Source organism: Hemicordylus capensis, chromosome 2, assembly GCF_027244095.1.
Source record: "Hemicordylus capensis ecotype Gifberg chromosome 2, rHemCap1.1.pri, whole genome shotgun sequence".
Classification (NCBI taxonomy): domain Eukaryota; kingdom Metazoa; phylum Chordata; class Lepidosauria; order Squamata; family Cordylidae; genus Hemicordylus; species Hemicordylus capensis.
This window is the reverse complement of record NC_069658.1, coordinates 178,301,521-178,328,780: the sequence shown is the minus strand read 5'-3', so window position 1 is coordinate 178,328,780 and position 27,260 is coordinate 178,301,521. Positions and strand designations below refer to the sequence as shown.

Here is a 27,260-nt window from a genome sequence, read left to right as displayed (position 1 = left end):
ATGACCTCTTGGGATCAGCCACTTAGCACATGGTGGGCGGGACCTTGAGGGCCATGCGGCAGGAAGAGATCTGCAGTTAAGCCAGGCTGGGCTTGCAACAGGATGGGTAATCACGGAGTTGGCTATTAAAAAAGACTGCAGAGCCTTGAGAGACAGGATTGCAGGATACTTGAAGCTCATCAGGTGAGGGGTGAGTTTTCAAGGAAAAGGGGATTTAGTCTAGGGAACAGTTTGCTAGTCAGTTTGCGTCAGAAACTTATTTTTCTCCTTCTGCGTGCCTTGTATATCTTTGCAACTGTTCTATTGTGTTTTTATCTGTAGTGCAACTAAGCTAAGAAACAATAGCCTGTGCCCATCCATCCAGGGTGCTGCAAAAGTCTCTGTAAACTTTTTAAGGTGCTCTTGTATGTTCCTACACCCCTGTTCTTTGCAACTGGGGTGCTTTTTGAAATATTATTGTGACTGCTGAGTATTTCTTTTATCTGTAACTAAAAGATGAGAGGGCCTCAGACGAAACTGTCTGTAGTATTCGGAATAAATCCCCCCCCCTTTATTATTTGTATTTTACCTGCCTCTGAGTGGATTTTTAACTCAGGAAAGGGGATTTTACTCTGGTGCAACATACGTCTCAAGTTTGATTGCTCAGCAATCCTACCAAGTGCTCTCACCACGTGTAAGCTGCAAGTGGAGGGTTTTTGTACTTTTCCAATAATAAGAGAAGGAGAGTCTCCCTGGAATTCCACCCCAATCCAGTGGGGTGTGTGTTTAATCTCTGTAATAATTGGGGGCGGGTAGTGGTGGCAGCAAATCAGCACTGGGAAAACTGGAAAGTTTTAAAGAAACAGCCTTTGTGGGTGAAAGCAAGAGAGAGAATGATTCAGCATTGTTCTTCCCTTCACATGGGCTTGCTTTGAGACAAAGGCTGGGTGAAAACCATTACACAACCCTAGATAGCACAATCTGCTAGGAACTTCTAGACTTCAGCCCCACTGAAATGAATGGGAGTTGCATTACAGCAGGGGGAGTTTCTGCCTCAAACATCAAAATCTTTTAGACCAATCTTGCTGTTCTCCACAGCACGGGCTAGTGGCTACTTAAAACTCAGGGGGGCTATTCTCACGATTAGCAAAAATCAGGCTAGGAGAGCCTAGCCCAATTTTTTCTAATCATGAGAACCACCAGGCTCGGCTGCGAGCCCGGTGGTTCTAGAGTGGGTAACCCGCTAAACTACCCCTGCCCTTAGCCCGGGTTTGCGGAGCGAGTGCTCTGCAAACCCAGGCTGCCTGATTGTGAGTAGCTGCGGTGCAGCTCCGCACCATGGCTAATCGTGAGTAGACCCCCAGAGGGGAGGCGAAAAGCCACCTCCCGGTTCCGGGGGTCTCCCCAGTATGCCCTGCGTGCTCGCGCAAGGCATACTGTGGCTTCCAGGGGCCACTCAGTCCCCATTCCCCCCAGCCCCTGCCGGCTCCATCACGGAGCTGAAAATCGTGTGGGCAGCCAATCCGGCCACCCAGGGCTCCTGAGCGATCGTCTGCGGGGAGAGTGGTCTTAGCCCGCTCTCCCCGCAGTTTTGGCAAAAGCAGGTCTCACTGATCATGTGACTCGCCTCAGGGTTTTAACTTGAACCAGGGCCCAGCAGGGCTGAGCTTCTCCCAAACCTGTGTTCAGTGCCAGTCCCAGTCCTGAAACATGTGGAATACCAATAAAGAAGAGAACATGGCAGAGCGTATGCATGCAGAGCACGTTTCACACACTGAGGCTCATGTTTCCAGGAGTGTGAGAGCGAGTGCTGCTCATTTTAGGAAGTAAACACCATCCATACAAACTACAAGCTCCTACCCCAAAGTTCCATGATGTAACTTACACTTTCAGGGATGGTGGGCAGTTTACCATGGTCAGGTGCAATGAAATATATAGCCTGGAACAGAGAAGGAAAGAAGTTGGAGATCCAGTGGTCTGTGAGGCAAAAATAGTGCTGGTGGTAACCTGAGCCACTGGTTTTTTATTTTATTTGTTGTTTTCTAGTGATCATGGGACCTATTTTATTTGTTTTCTAGTGATCATGGGACCTTTCCCAACCTAAGTTGTCCTCCTTAAACTATTGTTCAGCAGAGTGCCGGGGTGGGGTGGGATTACAGGCATGACAGAGTCACCTGACCATGCATTTCTCCCCTCACTCCCATAAGGACTTCAAGGAGGCAATTTAGATCTGGAACATAGCAGGGGAAGGGAAGCATTAAATGCCCTTGCCCTGCTTTCCACATATTAGCAGCCCTTTTCCCCTCCAACCCTGTATTTAGCGCGCACGCAAACACACACACACACACTATATTTACATGTATGTTCAATGCACGTACAGTCTGTGTACAGTGTATGCATGTACAGATTTGCACTCATGTACAATGATCCACACGTTATGTTCAGTGCACATACAGCAGTATTGTACCTATCTATGTCTTGCATTTCAGAGACCTAAGCCCAGGTTCACTTTTAAATGAACTCACATACAGTCATTCACACAAAAACATGTATGTGTGCATAGACACCCAAATGCACATACAACATAATGTCAGAATAGGGCTAGAGAAATCAGAACTCCCAGTATGAGGAGTTGCTTCACCCTTGAAGGTAACATTTATTTAAAAAGAGGGCTTGCTTGACACATATAACAGAATGCTAGTAGAGTCCTGGTAGAAGAATTAATTAATTAATTAACTGTATTTGTGCGCCACCCCAAACGTATGTCTCTGGGCAGATAACACAACACAAACAAAAAACAACATAATTTAAAACATTAAAACAATTTAAACCACAGTTCTAGTTAAAAGAATGAGCTGTAGCACTCGAAACCTCACGTGAGAAGCCACATTTTAAATTATCCTCTGTCTAAAAACAAAAACAAACCAAAAGGCCCTCCTTGAAATTACTTGCAAGTAGAAAACTTGCACAGCACAGAGCAGACTGAACTAGAATCCCTGCTAACTGGGCAAAAAGGCATCTTTCAAAGTGGTGATTTTCTTTACATTATGCAGGGGGAGCATAATTAGCCCTCTTTAACCCCAGCACTGCATCCCTCCTGTGGCTGTGGCTGGTGTACTATCTTCCCCCCCCACCTCCCACCCGCCCAGGCTGTGAATCCCTCTGGGGACAGGGGACCATCTTCTTCTTCTTGTTTTTCCTACATAAACTATTCTGAGAACTTTTTTTAGGTGGAAAAGCAGTATTTTCCCACAATACTACAACTAATAGTAGAACCTCTCTCGCCGATGCTTCTGTTTTACTTGTTCTTTTTATATTTATTTATTTAACATATTTTTATACTGCCCAAAACTTACGTTTCTGGGCAGTTTACAACAACAACAACAACAAAAAGTTAAACATTAGTTAAAAACAAAAACAAGAAATGTAAAACACAACAATTTAAAATTTTTAAAACAATATTTTAAAACAACATTAAAAACAATTAAAACAATATCAATTAAAAGCCTGGGTGAATAGATGCGTCTTTAAAGACTTTTAAAAAGCTGTCAGAGATGGGGAGGCTCTTATTTCACTAGCGAGCACATTCCAAAGCCTCCGGGCAGCAATGGAGAAGCCCTGTCCTTGAGTAGCCACCAAAGGCGCCGGTGGCAAATGCAGACGGACCTCTCCTGATGATCTCAATGGGCAGTGGGGTTCATGACGAAGAAGATGCTCTCTTAAATACCCAGGGCCCAAGCTGTTATGCAAGGAAGCATTTTAAAATGTTATTTCCCTCACCTGCAATTTTGAGTGGTATAGTCTTTTCCAAGATCTTGTTGTGTTGTGTGAGGTCGCTCTAGGAGCAGCAGCAATCGTGTATATAATATACAGATATACTGTATATTAGCGAGTGGAGGAAAGACCAGACAGACAATAACCATAGAATTGGCATGCATTGGACTTCTGACTCACCGATGCTGTGCCATGATTTGGATCCTCCTGGCTCCTGTCTTGGGGTTGGCTGTTCAGATCCTTCCTAGTGGATATTTTCAATTTCATCTCCTTTGGGTCCTTGTAGGACAAGAGGAAAAGAACCCAGAAAGTTATGATGGATGGTAGAAAGATATGTTGGAGGCACAGATGATAAAACAGCAACATCAAACCAGCATAGTTTATAAAGGAAAACTGGGTGAGGTGATATGTCCAAGTTTAGTTTTTCAGAAATAATCACCTTGGCACTTTCCAGATTAGACCTGCAACGGGGTCACGTCATATCTCTGAAGTGTGCTTCCGCACTTCCTGTGTTGTGACACCACAGTCCCTATGCTGACAGCAGGGTGCCGTTCATATTTCCAATGCCTTGTTTTGAATTTAATCGCTGTGATATAGTGCTAGGACATTGTATATCCGGCGTATTCGGGTTGTTATTGCTATTTACGTTTTGAATGTGATTTGCCTGAAGGGAAGCATTTCGCTACTGTTGAGCGGCTAACATGGAAAGCACCCTTGAGTCTTCAAACTATTTGGGATGTTTCTTCAAGTTTTGGGGAGCATGTGAAACACCTTAAACAAAACTTACTTTTTAAAAATCCCTTGACTCCACAGAAGCTATTGACAGCTTCACTATTAGCCATAATAGCCACTATTAGCTGGACTCTCCCCTGCTACAATTGCCATGGAATATTGATGGCTCTTGTGAAAGTTTCAAGCTAGACATGAAAGGGCAGCCACTTACATCTGCTTTTTTCACATGGCTGCCCCATTCACACATAACAGAAGTTCCCAACTTTGGGACTCCAACGTTGATCGACTACAACTCACATCATCCTCAGCTGCAATGCCTAAAGGCCATTGCAGCCAAGGATGGTGGGAGTTGTAGTCCAACAATATATGGGGTAGCAAGGTGGGGAATCCCTGACATATTAAACAGCCGGTGGAGCCATGGCTGTCCACAGAGGGCAAGGGGGGCAGTTGTTCCCTCCTGGATTCATGGCCAGATTAATTAGTGGATTAGTTTGCATATGCTAAATCATTGTAATCATTGTAAATCAATATGCTAAATCATTGTAAACTGCTTAGAGAGCTCTGGCTATAAAGCGGTATATAAATGTAAGTGCTATTGCTATATGTATATATTGGTCTGTATGTACTCTGCCTTCCCTGCCCTGAAAAATTCCTGTGGGTGCCCATCTGTGGAAGTCTAATTTTAACATAAAGAAGAGTGCACAGGGCGCTTTCCAGATTAACCCTTCCCAGAGTGTCACTACGGATCTGCAAAGTGTGCCTCCTTATTGCCTGTGTATCGACATTGCAGTCCCTGCGCTGGCAGCAAGGTGTCGTGCCGTGCACAGTTCCGATGCCTACAACTTTGTTAAGAAATAGCTGTATTTTTCCGTTTTAGGGAGTTTCGGGCAAACTAGAGAAGACTGCTCCCCCTGCTGATGGATTCGTACCACACCCTTTAATGATGTGAATTCGATCCTGCCAAGCCAAAGCATTTTACGGCGCTTGTCGCTGTAATCTGGAACGCGCCCAGGTGAGGGCAGTCGAAAACTCTCCTTCATTTTCTTCCCATGCTCCTTTGCTTCAGGCACTTTTCTTTCCCCCTGGCTCTGATGCTGGAAGCAAGCCTGAACTGACAGGGCTCCGCTCCCTTTGCCCCTGCACCTTTTTTTTTAATGTAAAAAGCAGTCACCTTACCACACTTTGATGCTGTTCTCACGCGCAGTGTCAGCCGGGCTAGGGAACTTCTGGGATCGGGGCCTATCCCGGTGGGCCAGCACCACCTAACCCCATCGTGGAACTCACCTCCTAAATGAGGTTAAGGGAATGAGTGCTCCCTCAGCCCCATTTTAAAAATCATGTGTAGGGTATTGTGGCAGTTCCGGGGATGACGCATCCTGACTCCTGTACCTCCGCACTGCTGGAGGAAACAGTGAACCGTCTGGGTGTGTGGAATTGCACACCCTGACCCTCCCAGACCCAGTAGCTGGATTGTTTGCGGGGAGGGCAAGCTTTTGCTGCCTTCCCCGCTGCCTGCCCTGCCGCCATCTCATGCGATTATAAAAAAAGGGCTCTTTATATGTGAAAGGGGCAGACTTATGCATATGGTATACCGACATGATTGCCCCCATTATATCTCCTTTGTTGATGAGACAGCCGAGAGACACATCACCCACATACATTTCTTCTGCAACAGCTGGAGAGTTGTCCTAACTGCTGGAACAGTTCTGCAACAGCTGTCTGATGCCCCTCCCCCATGTTCAAAGGTGCCATGTTTTCTCCACCTGTGGGAATTTTCTTTTGCCAGCGGGGAGGTCCTACTTTTGCAAATTCTGGTTCCCACCCCACCCCCGCTCTTTTAATGTCAATGGGACTGCTGTGCGTCATTTTCCTCATCATGTCAGCCACTAATATTTTTATTGCATTTATTTTATTTTTATTGCATTTATTTATGGAATTGGTATCTGTATGGATTTGTCTTGTAAATGCCAGGTTTCCAGTCAAAATTCCAGTTCACAACTGCTGTCATTATGAAAAAAAGGCATGCTGTAGCATGTAAAAAACAATGTTCTCTTTCTGTCTGGTGAAGAGGATTCCTAACTGTTTTTGGTTATGTTCAGATTACCTTCTTCTTTATCCCTGTTCTGTATTTTATTGTATCTTTTAATATTTTTAGCTGTCCAATTTGGGCTACGCTTTCCTCAGAAGAGTAGCACTGATTGCTAATGTCCTGTGACTGACCCTTGGCCCTCAGCAATTAGAGGGGTGGTTGACACTCATTTTGGCTACCTGAACAATTCCAACTCTTCCCAGATATGCATGCATGTGGACAATGGAACATGCAAACCAGGTGATAGTATAGCCAGCAGCAACTCCTATAATCATGACAGATGTGAAAAGTGCCATCAAAACTCACAGGGCATGTATGGCTCTGTGAATCACAGAGCCAGGAACATAGGCGGGAGCAAATCCAATCAAACTACCAGAATATGATGCCTTCTCCTGGCACATAATCTGTGGGCATTGTAGGAAGCATTTTATACTACACATTTTTAAATTCAGGGGCTTAAGAACAATCCCTGCTTACCCCAGTTTTCAGCTCTCCTAGTAGCCCAGCTCTGATTTCTTTGGTGTGTAGATATACTGCTTCTTCATTCCTTATAGGATGCAATTATCCTCATCAACAGCATTTGTATGTGCAGTAGCACCTGCTGAACTGCTGCCTGCCATACAGCTGTTTCAAGGCATTGTCAGGAAAAATTGTGGCAGCCCTATCCAAAGCAAAGATTCCCAAGATTTCTGCATGTGTGGGAGCAGATATCCCATGTCACGAGAGGCAAATACTTACAAGTTCAAAGTTGATGGCGCTGCTGAGGTTAGGCACAGTGTGGCGATACAGTGTTGATAAGAATTCATCCAACCCAGTGAACTGATGGAGGAGACAAAGGTAGAGAGTATTTATAGAAAAAGCAGAAGCAGGGGAAAATGGGAAGGAAAGTTCATAGGGCCTGAAATAGATTGAAGATTCCTACCTGCTGCTTGGCTAAGTGATCTGCAATGATGTTGAGGATCTTGTAGAACACTTCAAACCAGGGCAAGTAACTGTAAGAAGCAAAAGCAGCACCATGTATCAAGACCATGTGCTTGGCATGCTGCAGGTTCCAGATTCAACAAAGCCTGGCACCTCTAGTTAAAAAGATCACAGCTGGCCAGGTTGGGAAAAACCCTGTGCTTGAGACCACAGAAAACCACTGCTGGTCAGGGAAGCTAATACTAAGCTCAAATGGGCCTGTGGTTTGACTCAACATAAGATAGCTTAATCCTGCCTCTGAATGGGGAGGTTCTGTGTGTAGGGATGTGCACGGAACCGGTGGTTCTGCCGGTTCGAAGGCAGCGGGGTCTCTCTTTAAGAGCAGGGGAGGGTGCACTTACCCCTCCCGCTACTTTCCCCCCGCTGGTGTCTGTATTTTTCTAAGCCAGTCGGGGCGGCAGCGTACCTCCCTGCCACCCCGTTGCCCTTGTCTTCCAGATATGACCGGAAGTCGCTGGTGTGCCACCCCGATCAGCTTTGCAAAATATGGATGCCGGTGGGGGGAAAGCGGCGGGAGGGGTAAGTGCACCCTCCCCCGCTCTTAAAGAGAGACCTGCCGCTGCCTTTGAGCCTCCCCACCGTGGTTCCATACACATCCCTATCTGTGTAAAGAAAAGCTGTAGCTCAGTGATAGATCTCAACGGTTTGGGCCCGGGATACCTGAGGGACCGCCTGCTCCCAAGGGTTGCTGCCCGCTTGACGAGGTCATCTGAGGGGGCTCTGCTCCAGGTGCTGACAATAAGGAAGGCTCGGTTGTCGTGCACGCGGGACAGGGCCTTCTCTGTTGCTGCCTCCAGACTCTGGAATGCTCTCCCGGTAGCTATTCGCTCCTTGGTCTCCATCACAGCTTTTAGAAAGCATGTTAAATCGTGGCTTTTTACCCAGGCTTTTATATGATTGTCTCTGATGCTGCTCTTTGTACTCTGTATTGCTTTTATGCTTGTGTTCTAAATTTTTAATCAGATTTGTTTTATATTTTTAGCTTAATATTTTAATTGTGCCTTTTTTACAATCTTGTTTTTAAATTTTGCTGTAAACCGCCTTGGGATTGTTTTAATGAAAGACGGTATATAAATTTAACAATCAATCAATCAATCAATCAATCAGTCGCATGCTTTGCATGTAGAAGGTCCCAAGTTGGAACTTAAAAGGTACTTAGAGACTACAGGGCCGCTGAAGGCCTCTGCATGAAAACTTGGAGAACCATTGGCAGCCTGAGGAGACTAATGGTCTTCTAACTCTGTACATATGGGCTGGGTAGCCCTCCCCAGGTGATAGCTGGTTTGTAGCCAGCAGGAAGAGACCCTGAAGGCAATAAAGCAACAAAGACCTGTAAGTCTTTGTGTTAGTGCCCTGGTTCCAGGACGTCAGTTTATAAAGAATAATACTTCCAGTGGGGACATGATAAATAAATGTCTGTAGTTGGTATGGGTGGTTTTTATGCTGAATTGCTATGGTATATGCTGAATTGCCATGGTATCCAATATTTATTGGATTGTCTATTATATTTTATGTCTGCTGGTTAATGTGTTCTTTTTATGACGGGGCGGGGGGCAGATCCCACCTGCAATGGGTGCCATACAAGAAGCGACTGAAATACCTGAGGATGCAAAGGCAGGTGCGGAAGCCCATGGCCATTCGACAGAAACCAAAGCGCTGTTTCCCTTCCAGGTCTGTGAGTGCAAAGGTGAAGTGCTGGACATTGACGTTCTCCTTAACCCTTCAGAGAAATTGGGGACATTGCATAAGAGAGGGGATCTTGGGAGCAGGTCAAAGAGTCAAAAGAATAGCATACATCAGGGGAGAGATTCAGTGTATAGGTGCTTGTATGCCAATGCCAGAAGCCTCCGAGCCAAGATGGGTGAGCTGGAGTGCTTGGTTGCTAACGCAGAAATAGACATAGTGGGCATAACAGAAACATGGTGGAACAGTGAGAACCGGTGGGACACTGTTATCCCTGGGTATAAACTCTATAGGAAGGATAGAGAGGGGCGCCTTGGAGGAGGGGTAGCACTGTATGTTAGAGAAGGAATAGAATCTAACAAGCTAGAAAACCTAAGTGGACTGGAGTCCTCCACAGAAACCCTGTGGGTGACTATACAAGGCCAGAAAGGAATCGTGCTACTGGGGACGTGCTATCGCCCTCCGGATCAAAATGCCGACAGTGACTGGGAGATGCAGGAGGAAATCAGGGAGGCGTCAAGGAGAGGCAGGGCTGTAATTATGGGTGATTTCAACTACCCACACATAGACTGGGTAAATTCACATTCAAGTCAGGACAAAGAGGTCAGATTTCTAGATACGCTAAATGACTGTGCCTTAGAACAGTTGGTCATGGAACCGACCAGAGAGAAGGCAACCTTGGATCTAATTCTGAGTGACACCCAGGACCTGGTGCATGATGTCAGTGTCATCGACCCTTTAGGGAACAGTGACCACAATGCCATCAAATTCAGCATACATGCCGGGAGAGAATCACCAAGGATGTCAAACACAGACATTTTAAATTTCAAAAGAGGAAACTTCTCCAAAATGAGGAGTATGGTGAAAAGAAAGCTGAGGGGGAAAATCAGGAGAGTCACTTCGCTCCAGAGTACATGGAGTTTACTCAAAACCACAATACTAGAAGCCCAGTTAGATTGTATACCCAAAAGGAGGAAAGGTACCACTAAGTCCAGGAGGATGCCAGCATTGTCAAGGAAGCCATAAAAGGGAAGAAGACTTCCTTCCAAAATTGGAAGGCCTGTCCAAACGAAGAGAACAGAAAGGAACACAAACTCTGGCAAAAGAAATGCAAGGTGACAATAAGGGAGGCAAAAAGAGAGTTTGAGGAACATTTAGCCAAAAGTATCAAGGGGAATAACAAAAACTTATTTAAGTACATCAGAAGCAGGAAACCTGCCAGGGAGGCGGTTGGGCCATTAGACAATGAGGGAGTGAAAGGGATTATTAAGGGGGTTATGGAGGTTGCAGAGAAACTGAATGAGTTCTTTGCGTCTGTCTTCACGGCAGAGGATACTGAGCATATACCTGTTCCTGAACCAGGCTTTTTAGGGATGGAGGCTAGAGAGCTGAGTCTGATAGAAGTGACAAGGGATGATGTTCTAAACTGTCTGGAAAAACTTAAAGCTAACAAATCACCAGGGCCGGATGGCATCCATCCAAGAGTCCTCAAAGAACTCAAATGTGAAATTGCCGACCTCCTTGCTAAAATATTTAACTTATCCCTGAAATCAGGCTATGTACCAGAGGACTGGAGAGTAGCAAATGTAACACCGATTTTCAAAAAGGGATCCAGGAGCGATCCAGGAAATTACAGGCCGGTTAGCCTAACGTCCGTTCCAGGCAAATTGATAGAAAGCATCCTCAAGGATAAAATTGTAAAGCACCTAGAAGAACAGGCCCTGCTGGGAGTGAGCCAGCATGGCTTCCGCAAAGGTAAATCTTGCCTCACCAACCTTTTGGAGTTCTTTGAGAGTGTCAACAAGTATGTGGATAAAGGTGATCCAGTTGACATAGTCTACCTGGACTTCCAAGAAGCTTTTGACAAAGTTCCTCATCAAAGACTCCTGAGGAAACTTAGCTGTCATGGGATAAAGGGACAAGTACATGTGTGGATTGGTAACTGGTAGGTATAAATGGAGAGTTTTCACAATGGAGGGAAGTAAGAAGTGGGGTCCCCCAGGGATCTGTACTGGGACCGGTGCTTTTTAATTTATTCATAAATGATCTAGAAGCAGGGGTAAGCAGCGATGTGGCCAAATTTGCAGATGATACCAAACTCTTCCGGGTAGTGAAATTCCAAACGGATTGTGAGCAGCTCCAAAAGGATCTCTCCAAGCTGGGGGAGTGGGCGACAAAATGGCAAATGCGGTTCAATGTTAGCAAGTGTAAAGTGATGCACATTAGGACGAAAAACCCCAACTTCAAGTATATGCTGATGGGATCTGAGCTGTCGGTGACAGACCAGGAGAGGGATCTTGGGGTTGTGGTTGACAGCTCGTTGAAAGTGTCGACTCAATGTGCGGCAGCTGTGAAAAAGGCAAATTCCATGCTAGGGATCATTAGAAAGGGGATTGAAAATAAAACGGTTAACATTATAATGCCCTTATACAAAACTATGGTGCGACCACACTTGGAGTACTGCGTACAATTCTGGTCACCACATCTTAAAAAGGACATTGTTGAACTGGAGAAGGTACAGAAGAGGGCAACCAAGATGATCAGGGGCCTAGAGCACCTTTCTTATGAGGCAAGACTACAACACCTGGGGCTATTTAGTTTAGAAAAAAGGCGACTGCGGGGAGACATGATAGAGGTCTATAAAATCATGCATGGCGTGGAGAAAGTGGAGAGAGAGAGATTCTTTTCCCTCTCACACAACACTAGAACCAGGGGTCACTCCATGAAATTGATTGCCAGGAGGTCTAGGACCAACAAACGGAAGTACTTTTTCACACAACGCGTGATCCACTTGTGGAACTCTCTGCCACAGGATGTGGTGACAGTCGACAACCTGGAAGGCTTTAAGAGGGGTTTGGATGACTTCATGGAGGAGAGGTCTATCAATGGCTACTAGTCGGAGGGCTGTGGGCCACCTCCAGCCTCGGGGGCGGGGTGCCTCTGAGTACCAGTTGCAGGGGAGTAATGGCAGGAGAGAGGGCACACCCTCAACTCCTGTCTGTGGCTTCCAGCGGCATCTGGTGGGCCACTGTGCGAAACAGGATGCTGGACTAGATGGGCCTTGGGCCTGATCCAGCAGGGCTGTTCTTATGAGGGGCAGGAAGGGCAATAATTCAGTTGGAACAGAGAGTCCTTTAATGTGTTAAAGACTAACAAATGTATCGTAGCATAATTTTTTTTGTGGGCGAGAGTCCACTTTGTCAGATGCACGAAGGGGTTCCTGGATTTGATAATTTTTACACACACACACACACACGGATACAGAGCAGGGGAATGTTTTATATATTGGGGCCAAACGAAAGAGAAACAGGCAATAGTGTGCCACTGCAGCTTTGCCTGTAACAACATTTTGATGCAGAGATCAAATAAGTGTGCTTCCCTTTTTTAGATGCAGAAAAAACAGGGAACACTGCCTTAAAGAATGAAAAGGTTTCAAAGGAAAGATCCAGCATGAGGCTTCAGAACTAGAATTCATTAGAAAATACAAGCATTGGGGATGACTTACTCGATGCAGAAAGTCACTGTCCTCAAATGTTCAAGCAATGCTTAGCTGTAGTTTATCACTTGGGGCCCTAGTTGGAAGTGGGACTCACACTTAGCAGGGGCGAAGGCACCATTGACCGAACGGGTTCAAAGAACCCCGGCTGCCAATGAAAATGGCCACTGAAGCCCACACAGGGGCGTGGCTTGGGCGCCGGAGAGGCCCATGTGAGCTCTTCTCCCGGTCATTTCAGGCAGCATTTGCTGCCTGACAGCGTTTATTTCCCTTTCTCTCCCTCACTGATAAGGGAAATAAATGCTGTCAGGCAGCAAATGCTGCCTGAAATGACCGGGCGAGAGCTTGCTCAGGGCTCTCCACAGCCCCACGCCCCCATGTGCATGATGTCACTAGAGGGTCCACCAGGCAGGGCTGGACACAGGCTTCCGTTCATCTGGCTCCATGCCTGGCACTCAGATTAGATTCTGTATACCTATATAGAATTGAGACACACTATTACTGTTTCTCTCCCCTTTGGCCCCAATACATAAAACATTCCCCTGCTCTCTGTGTGTGTGTGTGTGTGTGTGTGTGTGTGTGTGTAATAATTATCAAATCAAGGGACTCCTTCATGCATCTGGTAACCCTAAACTGTGGTTGTGTGCAGATGTAAATGGGAGAGCTTCCATTCTTGAAGACCATTGCATACCTTTCTACATCAAAAGGGAAACAAAACTTGGGCAGCGTCTGGATTGATTCCTACAAGAAGAGAGAAGGATTCTTGGTCACTGCAGGACAAAACATTAGTTTGAACACAACAGACCCCACAGAGTCAGGCACCTTGAGAGAAGCTTTAGACTGCAAGGAGAACCCTTGTGCACAAATAGGACTTTCCCCCCGCCCCTTAAATGAGTGGCAGCTGGGATTCCCAAAGGTTAGTCTGGAGTGTTTTTTCTACTACTTATTGTGTGCTGCGGTTTTCAGGAGTGCCTGGGGGTGTTTTCTGTTTTTCCCCAGATTCCTCATCCCTTCCTCCAAAGCTCCCCTTACTGAGCAAGGACAGTGCATGATTTTTGTACGTGGAGGCAAGACCATTGTAAGAAATTAATGCAAAGAGGAGGGAAGACGGAAAATAAAGCAAGTACCGTGGGCCAGAGACCAAATCCTAATAGGGCCCTAGCAATGCTACTGGCAAACATGCTGGACATATAACAAGGATGCCCTGGTGATTAATGGCTTCAGCAACTGGAAGAGTGTGTGTGATTCTGTAGTGATCAGCCCCTCCTCTCCTCTAGGAAGCTGATCGGAAGTGAAGCCTGTCCTGACTGAAAGGCTGGTGCTCTTACCCCCGGATCTTGGGGCCCATGGCCTCCTGAGTCCGGAGGGCCCTCAAAATGTCCTGGGCCTCTTGCCACCACCCTGCGCCCGCCACTGCCTGCACCCGCTGCTGCCCCACCGTGCCGCTCCTTTCTATTTTGGGGTGCCGCTGGTGGGCCTGTCTGTCTGGGCCGTAAGCGCACCTATACAGTGGAAGTATGAGAATTGCAAGCCCATGGTGTCAACCTCACCCCCCCCAGCCGCGCACATGGCAGCAGAAAAAACGGAAAGGAGTGGCATGATGGGGCAGTGGTAGGCCTGGGCAGTGGCGGGGCAAAAATGGTGAGCCACACCCAGGACAGAGGTGTTATTTACAAATTTTTAGGGAGGGCCTTGCGGGGGGGGGGCCTCCATTTAACAAGCTTTGCTAAGTGGATTTTTAACTCAGGAAAGCGGGGCTGGAAGGGGCTTTTCTCTGGAGCCACACACCTCATACGTTCAGCAACTACCAGTTTTCTCACCATGTGTAAGCTTGTACATGGAAGGTTTTTTCCAATAGCAAAAGAAGGAGCAAGTTTTCCCTGGGATTTCCACCCAAGCCCCGGGTGGGGGGGGGGAGGAGGGATTTAAGCTCCGTCGATAATTGGGTGGTGGTGGCAGCCTTAGAACTACCAATATTACAGGAAGGTTTTTGGAGAATCCTTTGTTTGGAAAGTATAAAGGAGACGATTCAGCATTTTTCTTCATGTGGGCTTGCTCTGAGACAAAGAGGCTGTTCTCACGATGGGGGAAAACCAGGCTAAAGAAGGCCAGCTTGGTTTTTCACCATTGTGAGAACCCGGTGGTTCTTTGGCAGCTAGCCCGCCAAAGTAGCCCTCCCCTTAGCCCAGGTTAGTGGAGCAAGCACTCAGCTAACCCGGGTTTTCTGATTGTGTGCCACCATGGCACAGCTCCGCGCCATGGTGACACATGAGGAGACTGCTGCTGGGAGGGAGCAAGCAGACTCCCAGGTTCGGAGGTCTCCAGTCTTCACCAGTCGTGTGAAGCGCCTCAATGGCTTGTAATCTGCTGCAGATTCTTTTAAAGTTCATGAAAGGTTTTAATTGTCAAAATGTGAGGGGAGGCTGTGGGCCTGGGCCCCAGATCTTTTAAGATGCCCCAGTTCACTCGTACTTAGGCTGAATTATAACAGAGTATGGTGACTAGAGATTTGAGCCAAAGGCATCATGGAAAATAGCAATAACAGCCTTCCATGAAATTAAGCTATTATTATTTATTATTTATTTAGTGCATTTTTATGCCGCCCTAACCCAAGGTCTCAGGGAGGTTCACAACTAGTGAGTCTTTCCCTATTTACAGTATTTTATCTCCATGCAAGAAAAAGCTTCACCAGTCTAATAAATGTGTGTCAGGATGGCTGTTAAAAGGCACAGGAGAAGAGGCAATCAAAGTTGGCAACTCTAGCATACACGCCCAGTGCTTTGAGAATGCACAGGACCAAAGATAGTGCAGATGAGCGGCCCCTGTGCAAAGGAGGACAGACCTGGTCATTGAACGCCACTGGAAATTGCCTAAGCACTTGGGGATCTGCAGAAAGAAAGAGACATATTTTCATTGCCAGATGTATTTCATTGCTAGTAGGTACATAATTCTCGTGGGACAGGCTACAGAAACCAGGACCACCACTACACTCTATTCCCCACTTAGAGCTGGGTGTTTTCCAGATTACCCACTACAACTGTGGTAAAATGCTTCGGCTTGGTAGGATCGAATTGAAAACGATCCCAAGAATCTACAATGGAAAATACAGCTACTTTTTTGCAACGGACATACAACGTTATAGCACTAAATCACCATGATAAAATCTGAAACAAGGCATCCAAAATGTGAACGGCACTCTGCTGAGAGCATAGGGACTGCAGTGTCACAGCACAGGAAATAAGGAAGCACATTTAGCAGATACGTTGTGACACTGTTGTAGGGGTTAACCTGGAAAGTGCCCTGATCATTTTAACCTGATGAGCCTAAATCCACTTCTACATATTTCATTTGCATGAATTGCCCTTATTGAACAGGGGGCTAGGGTGGCTCTGGGGGTGGGGACAAGCACCCTCTCAGGCAAGTATTTGCTACTGCAACTGTCCCCCTGTTTCTGCTTCAGAAATTTAATAAGTTGGACACATCTCATCCACTCATTAATGCACTTTGCTCCTTCTGTGCCCCCTCCAATTTTCCGCCCAGTGCTGCCTCTAAACAGGGACAGTAGCCCTTATTTCTAATACCTGTCCCTATTAAAATATTGCACTCATTTTGCCCCCTTTTTCCTTTTGAGAAGGTGTTAATGATGCCTTTTAAAAAATAAACCAAGAAAATTGCCATTGTGAACTCTTTTTTTACTCTGAAGTAAAATTCCTTGGGCAGATGCATCTTGATTCTAGTGGACATGCATATAAATGCACAAGCATGTACACAGAATGCCAGTAGCACTGCTTCCCTTCCATTCCCTCCAGCACAATCTGCCCAGATACGACTAAAATAGGCGGTATACAATAAAACAGGTGGTATAAAATAAAAAGAGGGTACAAAATATGATAAATCAATAAAATTAAATAAATAAAATGAATGTGTTTGAGTTGCAGCCTTTACTTTAAAAAGAAATAATTTATTTTGCAGAAACAGATATACAATTAAAATAACACAAAGTTCCATTATAAATAAGATCACAAATCATCAAATTTATACATGCTACAAAAAACAATAAGATAATTCTAGAATATAGATAGATGGATGGATAGATAGATAGATAGATAGATAGATAGATAGATAGATAGAAAGAAATATATATAGAGATATATCTACAACTTTACATAATTTTTCTTTATCCCTTAGATCAAGAACATTTGATCCACAGACAAAACCAGAGTTTAAACAGTATTACAAAATATAAGTAGTCTGTAGTCTTTCCATTCTCTTATAATTAATCCTGCTTCTGTCAATAAAATTTTAAAATAGTAGCCATGTTATTAGAAAAGTAAATGTGACTCATATTTAAGGTTAGCTTGATAGATTCTTGCAGTTTGTATTACTATCATAAATGCTATCAGATCCATTAAGACTTTTTTTTTAAGCAATTTTATGGTGAGTTTCCTAACACCCTCTCCTTCAGAAGCCAGTGCTGGATGGATAGGTTGTTGCAGAGTAAAGGAATACAGATTGTAGCAAGCAGGGAAGAGCCTTCAGCCATGGAGGGTGTAGCTCAGGCAATAAATGACCTTTGGTGTGAGAAGAGGGCTTACAGAAATACAACATCTTGAATGTCACAGAAATCTACTCTAGGAAAATCTAAAGCAAAAATATGTAATGTGGCCCTCCATAGTCTAAAGTTTAAACCTTAAGGCCTTGTGTTCTGATTAGCAAGCATGTGGGGTTTAATATGAGCCAGGAGTCAATGATGCTGAACCCTGGAACCTGTTTGCAGTGCTAGTTCTCTCTGCCCCCAAACATGGGGAACGGATAATAATTTTAAAGAGATACTGCCTCTGCTCTGCACATGTCCCAAACTCATTTCCCTTGCCCCACAGCTTATTGCATGTTGATTAGGGGCTAGGCTTCCTAGTAAGGTGGCAGAGGTGGTTTCCAGGAAGGCGTGAGGCCCAGTACTTCTGTTTCAGAAACTAACCAATGTACTCACAGGAAGGAGAGAGACCTCTGGGAGATGATGAAACCGTTTCATGCTGCCTTGTGCTGTGCCTGAGTAGGGGTGAGGTTTGCATGCTTGCCCGCCTCTTTGCACAGCGCAACTTAAGCAGAGATTTCCATTTCCCCTCTTTTCCTTATTTTTAGCTGCAATACTACTAATCACCCAGCTGCTGCATTAAACCATCAGGAGGAGAAAAACAGGAGGTGGTGGGGAGGGAGGGAGTTGAAAGTAGAAGCTGCCTGTGTTAAACAGGGACAGTTGGAGCATATGGAACTTGAAGGGACACAGATACTGATGGATTGCTTCACATAAGCTTTGAATTACTGCAGAAGACAAGGGCAGGCGTCTGGCACTAGAATGACCCTCAGGGCACAACAAAGAGTCTTGCCTACCTAGCAATTGCCAACTAACTTTTACTTGGGGCTGTGCTTCGGATCTTCCATCTAACTTACTTGTTTTGTAAAAGCCTTGCTGATCTCATGACATCCATGAGATGGAGGGAATCCACACTCACTGACAGATGCCTGCAAGGAACTCAAGACTGCAAGCTAAGGACCAGAGGAGTTCAGAGGGCTAGTACATGCCCCTCCTCCCTTGAATCAGCGTTTGGAACCATCAGTTACCCACTGTAACCTTTCTAATGAGTTCTTTGTGAATAAAATCTTTCTTATTCAGACTGGCTTAGATACCCTACAATTATTGCAGAGTCTAATGTGGAGGTGTCCAGCAACTCATCTTATGTGGTTAGGCTGGATCACTTTTAGTTTGTGATTCCTGATGGTGTGGATAAGCTGCTTGGAATGATGCAGCCTACCACCTGTTCTCTTGACCCTTGTCTGACATGACTTATGCTATCTGGCAGGGGTTGTTGTAGTAGAAGGCCTGGTAGATACTATAAATGCTTCTTTTAGGGAGGGCAGGATGCCTTCCTGTCTTAAGAAGGTAATCATTAGACCTCTTGTGAAGAGTTAAGAAACTATAGGCCTGTCTCCAACCTTCCATGGTTAGAGAAGGTAATTGAGAGGGTGGTGGCCTCCCAGCTCCAGGCAGTCTTGGAGGAAACTGATTATCTAGATCCATTTCAAGTTGGTTTTTAGGTGGGCTGTGGGGTGGATACTGCCTTGGTCGGCCTGATGGATGATCTCCAACAGGATATTGACAGTGTGACTCTTTTGGTCCTTTTGGATCTCTCAGCGGCTTTCAATACTATTGACTATAGTATCCTTCTGGAGCATCTGACGGGGTTGTAAGTGGGAGGCACTTCTTTACAATGGTTCCACTCCTACCTCTAGGGCAGATTCCAATTGCTTGGAAAGTGTTGTTCTTCAAAACATGAACTTTTATATGTCATCCTCCTGGTCTCCATACTCCAGTGCTTTAGAACATCTACATTAAACCACTGGGAGAGATCATCCAGAGATTTGGTGCAGGGTGTTATCAGTATGCTGATGACACCCATATCTTTTTCTCCATGTCAACATCATCAGGAAATGGCATAACCTCCCTAAATGCCTGCCTGGAGGCAGTAATGGGCTGGATGAGGGATAACAAACTGAGACTGAATCCAAATAAGGTGGAGGTACTTATTGTGTGGGGTTGGAACTCGGTAGACAATTTTGATCTGCTGCTTCTGGATGGAGTCACACTTCCCCAGAATGAACAGGCACATAGTCTGGGGGTGCTTCTGGATCCAAACCTCTCCCTGGTGTCTCTGTTTGAGGTGGTGGCAGAGGTGCTTTCTTTCTATCAGCTTCAGCTGATACACCAGCTGCATCCCTTTCTTGAAATAAACAATCTCAGAACAGTGGTACCTATGCTGGTAACCTCCAGACTTGACTACTGCAATGCGTTCTCTGTGGGGCTGCCTTTGTATGTAGTCCAGAAACTGCAGTTGGTACAGATTTTGGCAGCCAGGTTGGTCTCTGGGTCATCTTGAAGAGACCATATTATTCCTATATTAAAAGAACTACACTGGCTATTAATAAGTTTCTGGGCATAATACAAGGTGCTGGTTATGACCTGTAAAGTCCTAAATAGTGTAGACCCTGGGTATTTAAGAGAAAGCCTTCTTCGCTATGAACCCCATCACCCATTGAGATCTTCCAGAGATGTTTTTCTGCAGTTGCCACCAGCCCATCTGGTGGCTACACAGGGATAGGCCTTCTCTGTTGCCTCCTTGAGACTCTGAAACATGCTCCCTGCTCCCCATCTCTGAAAACTGTTAAATAGTCTTTAAAGACACATTTATTCACTCAAATGTTTTAACTAGACCTGTATTTTTAAATGGTTTTAAGGTTTCATTTTCTATTTTAATTTGCTTATGTTGCTGTAAACCTCCCAGAGATGTAAGTTTTGGGTGGTGTACAAATATAACAACAAATAAATAAGGTGCTTGTTGGATTCATTTTTCTCTCTTTTTGTAGGGGAGGAGGGAAGGAGGAACTTCTTAAAATGGTGGGTTGCCACCTTTTTGTTTCCAAAATTTATAGCATTGACAGAGGAGTGCCTCTGGGTAATGGTGTGCCCGAACCGGTCCGGCAGCCATTCCAAAGAATGGCCGAACTGCCGGACCGGTCCGGCCCTGCCAGGTTCGGGTCCGGGTGGGGGGTATGTCTTTAAGGGCGGGGAGGGCTTGCTTAGCCCTCCCGCCTCCTTGCCCCCGCCAGCGCCCGTATTGAACACTATAGGGGCGCTGGAAACCAGCCGCCCCCCCCCCCCGCGGCGGCGGCGGCGGCGAAGGCGAAATAACCCCTAAAACCAGCCAGCCCTCCCTCCCTCCCAGCTAGCTGCCCGCCCGCCCCCCACCCACTCACCCACCCACCCGGTCGCTCACCCGGTCGCTGGATAAAAAGCGAGAGGAGCTCCGGCACAGAGCTCCTCTCGCTTGGAAGGCCTCCAGCAGAATGGTGGCTTGCGCGCGCGCGCATGCGCGTGCCGCAAACCACGCCGTTCTCCGGAGGCCCGGTCTACCCGCCGGGAAAGGGCCGGGTAGACCGGGCCGCCGATCACTGGGTAGACCGGGCCTCCGATCGCCGGAGGCCCGGTCTACCCAGCGATCGGAGGCCCGGTCTACCCACCGGGAAAGGGCCGGGTAGACCGGGCCTCCGATCGCTGGGTAGACTGGGCCTCCGGCGATCGGAGGCCCGGTCTACCCGGCCCTTTCCCGGCGGGTAGACCGGGCCTCCGGAGAACGGCGTGGTTTGCGGCGCGCGCGCAAGCCACCATTCTGCTGGAGGCCTTCCAAGCGAGAGGAGCTCTGTGCCGGAGCTCCTCTCGCTTTTTATCCAGCGACCGGGTGAGCAACCGGGTGGGTGGGTGAGTGGGTGGGGGGCGGGCGGGCAGCTAGCTGGGAGGGAGGGAGGGCTGGCTGGTTTTAGGGGTTATTTCGCCGCGGCCGCGGCGGCGGGGGGGGGCGGCTGGTTTCCAGTGCCCCTATAGTGTTCAATACGGGCGCTGGCGGTGGCAAGGAGGCGGGAGGGCTAAGCAAGCCCTCCCCACCCTAAAAACAAGGCCCCCCTTCGGTGCCGGTCCAGACTTCTCCGGACCGTGCACATCCCTACCTCTGGGCATGTCCAGAGTGGTCTTTCTCCTTTAAAATATACATTTTGAAAATTCAGAATCATTCCTGACCCATGTGTAGTTTAAATAACACTCATTTAGGAGTGCATAGCTTTGGATACACCCTTAAGTTGAAGTGTTGCCTCCTGCTTTCTACACATATGCAGACTGGATCAGTTGCAATAGCAACAGCTCCTGCTCATCCCACATGCTGCCAAATGGAAAATGTAAGCAGACACACAGAGCCCCTTGAATTATGCCATTCTAGGTAGCTGCCTAGTCTACCTATATGATTGGGGGAGTGGTAGCTTAGACATAATACTTACCACATGCACAAGAAGGGCATAGCCCTCCTCTATTGTTTGTCTGCCAGCAATTGGCATTCAAAGGTACACTGCCTCTGAATTTGGAGGTTCAATTTAGTTGTCATGGCCTTTGATAGGCCTCTGCCCTCCATGGGTTTGTCTAATGCCTTTAAAAAGTCATAAGAACATAAGAACAGCCCTGCTGGATCAGGCCCAAGGCCCATCTAGTCCAGCATCCTGTTTCGCACAGTGGCCCACCAGATGCCACTAGAAGCCACAGGCAGGAGTTGAGGGCATGCCCTCTCTCCTGCTGTTACTCCCCTGCAACAGGCAAAGTCATCTAAGCTAGTGGCCATCACCACATTTTGTGACAACAAATTCCACATATTGAAAAAGTTTCATTTGTCTGTCCTAAATCTGTCCCCAATCCAGCTGGAAAATCCTGAGTTAAAGGGCAATGAGAAAAGAAAAAAACATTTTCTCTATCCAATTTCTTCACACCAACAGTGGGACTGAAGAGTAAAAAGAGACTCTATCTTTGACCCAGGAAGGATTATTTTCAGCCCTCCACATAATGACCCAGATCCTCCTAAAACTCTAACACATTGAAGGTGCACAAATGTTGATTCTCCCTCAGAACTCACCATCCTCTGCATGTGTTGGGCAGGCAGCTTCAAAGAACAGATCAAATATCTTCTGAGGGTTTTCCCTGGGGAGACAAGAGCAATCAATGGACTCAGAGCTGACCTAGTCATTGGCAAAACATGTGTTTAAGAACCACATGAGTTTTGAGTTGTGTGTACTCAGATGGTTGTACAATCAGAGCCTGATTCAGACATTATAAATTGTAACTCTATGTTGGACTGCCTTTGTATGTAGTTTAGAAACTGCAACTGGTGCAGAATGCGGCAGCCAGGTTGGTCTCTGGGGCCACCCATAGAATATATTACTCTTATTTTAAAAGAACTACATTGGCTGCCAATTAGTTTCTGGGCAAAATACAAAGTGCTGGTTATTACCTATAAAGCCATGAATGGCTTGGGCCCAGGGTATTTAAGAGAGCGCCTTCTTCTTCATGAACCCTGCCAACTATTCAGGTAATCGGGAGGTCTGGTTGCAGTTGCTACCAGCTCACTTGTTGGCAACCCAAAACTAGGCCTTCTTTAGAACACCCTCCCAAATGAAGTCAGAGTCTCCCCATCTCTGGTTGTTTTTAAATGACTTTTGAAAACATACCTGTTGGCTGTCCCATCACACTTTTAGTTTATGAAGTTGTAGGGTTTTGAAGTCTTATTTATGATAATTTTAATCTGTTTTATATTATTTTTAGGTTTTAGCTGCTGTTTAAGTTCTAAACCACCCTGAGAATTTATATGAGGCAGTATATAAATGTGTTAGATAAATTAATTAAATAAGTAAAACTGTGAGCGCCGCTCGCAAGGTGGAAAGCAGGGAGGAAGTCCCACCCCCCACTGTCACTCGCCTCCCATACCCGATGACCATGCTTACCACAATGTTTGTCTGAATGAGGCAGCACTGTAATCATGGTGGCTGGCAATCCTGTGAACTGCAACCTTGGTTGAAGCTCATAGGATTGCTGGCCATCACACTTACGGTGCCGCCTCATTCAGACAAACAGCGCCATAAGTGTAGTCATTGGGTGTGGTGGGTGGGGAATGACAGTGGCGGTGGGACTCCTGCCTTGCTTACCTCCTTATGAGCAGGACTCACAGTTACAAATTTATAATGACTGAAGAAAGCTCAGGTGTCCTCTGTAAAGGGTAGACCAAGATGGAGAGATGGTTCAGGTACGATGCAAGATCTCTTGCTAGGCCATGGTGTTCAGCCTGCCTTTACCCAGCCAGCAACATGGGGTCCACTCTTTTTGCCACATGTTTTCTTCTTAAACTTTACGAGTGAATCAACAGTAATGCCACCTTATTCCAGGGTGGTCATCGTGACCCACCAGTTGATGATTAGCATTCTGCCGTTATATAATAAAAGGTTGGGGATCGAGCAAGTCTCTTTATGTCACAGGGCTGCTCAACTTCGGCCCTCCTGCAGATGTTGGCCTACAACTCCCATAATCCCTGGCTATTGGTCACTGTGGCTAGGGATTATGGGAGTTGTAGTAAAAAAAAAACACAGCTGGGAGGGGCCTAAGTTGAGCAGGCCTGCTTTATGATTGGGCTTAGTTCTCGTTGGGGTAATAAATCTGTGTGTCTGGGATGTACCATCTCAAGGTGCAGGAGGAGGCTCACATGATGGAATGCTCCTCCATAAAAACATTTCTCTGCACACAGAAAACTAGCATGTCAGAGAAAACTATACACTAAAACTCTTCTCCAACATGCTAGTTTTCTGTGTGTAGTTATTTATTCTGATTGGAGGAGCATTCCGTTATGTGAGCCCCCTGCCCTACAGTCTGAAGTGATTCTCTCCAGATGCAGGTTTACAACGTCAGTCTGAACTAGGCCTCATTCTCCAGGCATACTGGGATATTTCCTTTGACAAAACCAATTTAATCAGATAATGTGGTCAAGGTGAATTCTTTTGGCTGGATGTCAATGAAACCATGCTCTGCTGGTGGAAAGTGGCCAGAAAGGGTTTCTATCGTGATTCTCAATGATTTGTTGGCTGATTTTTGATCTTGGATAGAATCTATTTAATCCATCAAGCTGGATCCCGATGGGTTGTAACACATTAGCATGACTGAGCAACAGAACCCAGAAAGATAAGGACAGTTTCAGTGTTTCAAGGGTGAGGATCACCAGGGAGCAGATTTATTCCCTCCATCCTGTGATGTCCCTGAATGTACCCCTTTAATTTCTCCTTCTTTACTGAGTGCTTGCTGTTCACTCTTATGGGGGGGAAGTACAGTGTTGTATTTGGGGCTACTGTTGTGGTCAGGGTGAAACCTACTAACTAGATCAAAACAGAAAAGCGGCTTATTTCAATATACACTCCATCGCTCCATGCATATCTTGTCCAACATTATTATCAGTTGTTGAGTATTTTGCCAGCAATGAAGGTTGTTTACATGACCATTATGGGGGTGGGAGGCAGGGTCAAACATACTTTCCCCTGTAGAATCCAAGGGAAAGGGTTGTGGTATGCAAGGATAAGGCGATGGAGTTGAATCAGGAATATTAACAGTTTAATGAAATAGATATTATTTACAGAGAGGCAAGTGCAATCTACCTTCAGTGCTCTTGCTGCTGGCCTTTTTTTAGCCCCACCTCTACTTCAGGACTGGAATACAAGTAAATAAAGCCCCATTCAAAAGCTGGCCTGGATCAAGGAATGGATTAACCAAACACTCCCCCCCACCCGGCTCGTGTGCCCACATGATCTATGCTGCTCTGAGCAGCACGGAGCTCTGGATGCTGGGAAAATGAAGCCAGGCCTCCAGATAGTCCTAAATGTGCTGTGCGAGGAGCATGGTGCATTGAGGAATTTCCCCTCAAGCCAAGCACTCTAGGTACCCCCTCTGTGTCTGTTTGGGCTAACGGCAGCCTGAGCACACACATTACTCCGGACCTGGTTAAAAGCCTGGGGGAAATTCCCAGACTACTTGGGGAGGCAGCACTGGGATCGGCCTCGATCCTGGTGCTTCACACGAGCAGCCCTACGTAGGTCGGTCTGCCAAAGCCTGGGTAGGGCTGCTCATGTGAACAGCCGCATACAATAATATATAGTCTGCCTGAAATGCCCAAGTTGAGTTTCATGCCAGGAAAACGTGTACTGTCAGGTCCCACATCCCACGGAGGCAGCTCCACATCATATGAGGCAAAATAGGTCACCTCCACACCTTAGAAGGTACACACACACACACACACACACACACACACACACACACACAGAGTTCCTGATATGTTGCCGATATGTTTCCGGGCAAAATACAAAGTGTTAGTTATTACCTTTAAAGCCCTGAACGGCTTAGGTCCGAATTATCTTAGAGAGCATCTTCTTCTGCATGATCCCCACTGCACGTTAAGGTCATCTGAGGAGGTCCGTCTCCAGTTACCACCCATTCATCTGATGGCAACTCAGAGGCGGGCCTTCTCTGTAGGTGCTCCTGAGCTATGGAATGCACTCCCGGCAGAAATCCGTACTTTGAGTTCCTTATTGTCTTTCAGGAGAGCCCTTAAAACCGATCTGTTTGGCCTGGCCTTCCAGAGTTTTTAAACTGCTGCCAACTGTTTTAAATTGTTTTAAATGGTTGCCCTGGTTTTCCAGTGTTTTTAGCTGTTTGAAGGTGTAATTGGTTTTATTCTGTTTGTATAGTTTTGATTTTAATTGTTAACTGGCTTTAACTGTGTTTATTCTGTTGTAAACCACCCTGAGCCATTTTGGAAGGGCGGTATATAAATCGAATAAATCCAGGGTTTTAAATGATTAACTGTTTTAAATTGTTTTAAATTTTTGCCCTGATTTCCAGGGTTTTTAAGCTGTTTAATTGGTTTTATTGTGTTTTAATAGTTTGATTTTAATTGTTAATTTTTTAAAATTGTTTTTATCATGCTGTAAACTGCCCTGAGCCATTTTGGAAGGGCGGTATACAAATCTAATAAATAAATAAATAATAAATAAATAAATATCTACCTGGAAGAGGTAGTTCTAGGCACATTGTAGCACAGCCTCTTCCTGTGTCCCCAATCCATCCTAACAAGTCAGCTCTCCTTTTGGTTCCCCCAGTTGGGCCCCACGGGTGGGCATGTGCTCCTAGACCGACCGCCTTCTTCCCTAGCCTGCTCAGATCTGGGCCATTCTCCTCTTGAGCTTGCTGTCTTCTGGCTCTAAAAACTCTCTCTGCCTCCCCTTCCCAACTGCGACAAGTCAGCAAGGTATGCCTGTCAGGAACAGGCTGCTGCTAGAGCCTCTGCAAACCACCCTACCTTCCCTTCAGTCTCTCTGGCCAGTCTTGCTTCCATGACCTCCCTAGGGTTCCAATGTGGGCTTGCAGCTGACATGCCGTCACAACAACTGTATGTCTTGGATATCCCAAAGTGAATAAGCTCTTCCTCACCCTTCCCAGCTTTATGCCATAGGGTATCCAAGGAACGAATCTACTTCGCAGCAGATTCAAGGCCGTTTAATTCGGGGGGTTAGATGGACTGTCCACATAACCATCGACTCCTCCTCACATTTCCTGCTATCTTTCTCCGGCGTGCATTCCCACGGCTTGCTCCGGGTTTTCTGTCCAACCAATCACAACCCAGTAGGAGGTGAGAAACACCTCCCTTCGTTATTACATTATTGCTTAGCATGCAGTGGGGTGGGGGGTGCAGTGGGGTATGGTGTGGACTTGATCCTGCAAGGATAGAGAGCAACAGGCCCCCCAGAAAGCAATTGATCCTCTGCAAAGGGGTCTTCCTTGGATGCATTTAGGATAGACAAGCCCCCACCCCCCATCCAGCCTGGGAAACCGACACCAAATGTCATGTCCCCACCTGAGTCAGTTAGAGAGAAGCTGGGAATAGAAATGGCCAAGAGTCTGCCGCGTGTTACAAAGCCTGCCTGCTTGACTGGTCTCTCCACAAGCTGCCTGCAATCAGTGCCTGCTGCTGGGAAACTCACTGAGGATGGAGGGGCTGCGGCAGCAGCAGCTGAGATGGGGCGGGCGGGAGAGAAGAACTGGGCAGGAGGACCCTCATAGGTCCA

General features: G+C 46.4%; 1 protein-coding gene and 1 long non-coding RNA gene across 9 annotated transcripts in view; one reads left to right on the top strand and one right to left on the bottom strand.

The window, feature by feature from the left end:
- Positions 1-27,260, bottom strand: part of DENND1C (DENN domain containing 1C) — a 60,273-nt gene that overhangs the window by 31,360 nt on the left and 1,653 nt on the right. For 6 of the 8 annotated variants that reach the window (XR_008316697.1, XR_008316698.1, XM_053298585.1 and 3 more), the window contains exons 2-9: positions 22,241-22,305; positions 15,577-15,620; positions 13,426-13,475; positions 9,156-9,275; positions 7,497-7,566; positions 7,313-7,393; positions 3,934-4,032; positions 1,865-1,918 (exon numbers count right to left, since the gene is read on the bottom strand). Coding sequence is in view for 6 of the 8 variants with exons in the window: in XM_053298585.1 (XP_053154560.1) it covers positions 1,865-1,918; positions 3,934-4,032; positions 7,313-7,393; positions 7,497-7,566; positions 9,156-9,275; positions 13,426-13,475; positions 15,577-15,620; positions 22,241-22,305 (583 nt within the window). In the remaining 2 variants the exon portion in view is untranslated. Of the gene's footprint in view, positions 1-1,864; positions 1,919-3,933; positions 4,033-7,312; positions 7,394-7,496; positions 7,567-9,155; positions 9,276-13,425; positions 13,476-15,576; positions 15,621-22,240; positions 22,306-23,562; positions 23,622-27,260 lie in introns of those variants that run through there. The other 2 variants (XM_053298586.1, XM_053298587.1) reach the window with 2 other exon arrangements.
- LOC128345930 (uncharacterized) lies at positions 62-18,403 on the top strand. The gene is made up of 3 exons (XR_008316705.1): positions 62-190; positions 5,363-5,497; positions 17,877-18,403. It is a non-coding gene; the product is annotated as an uncharacterized LOC128345930 (long non-coding RNA).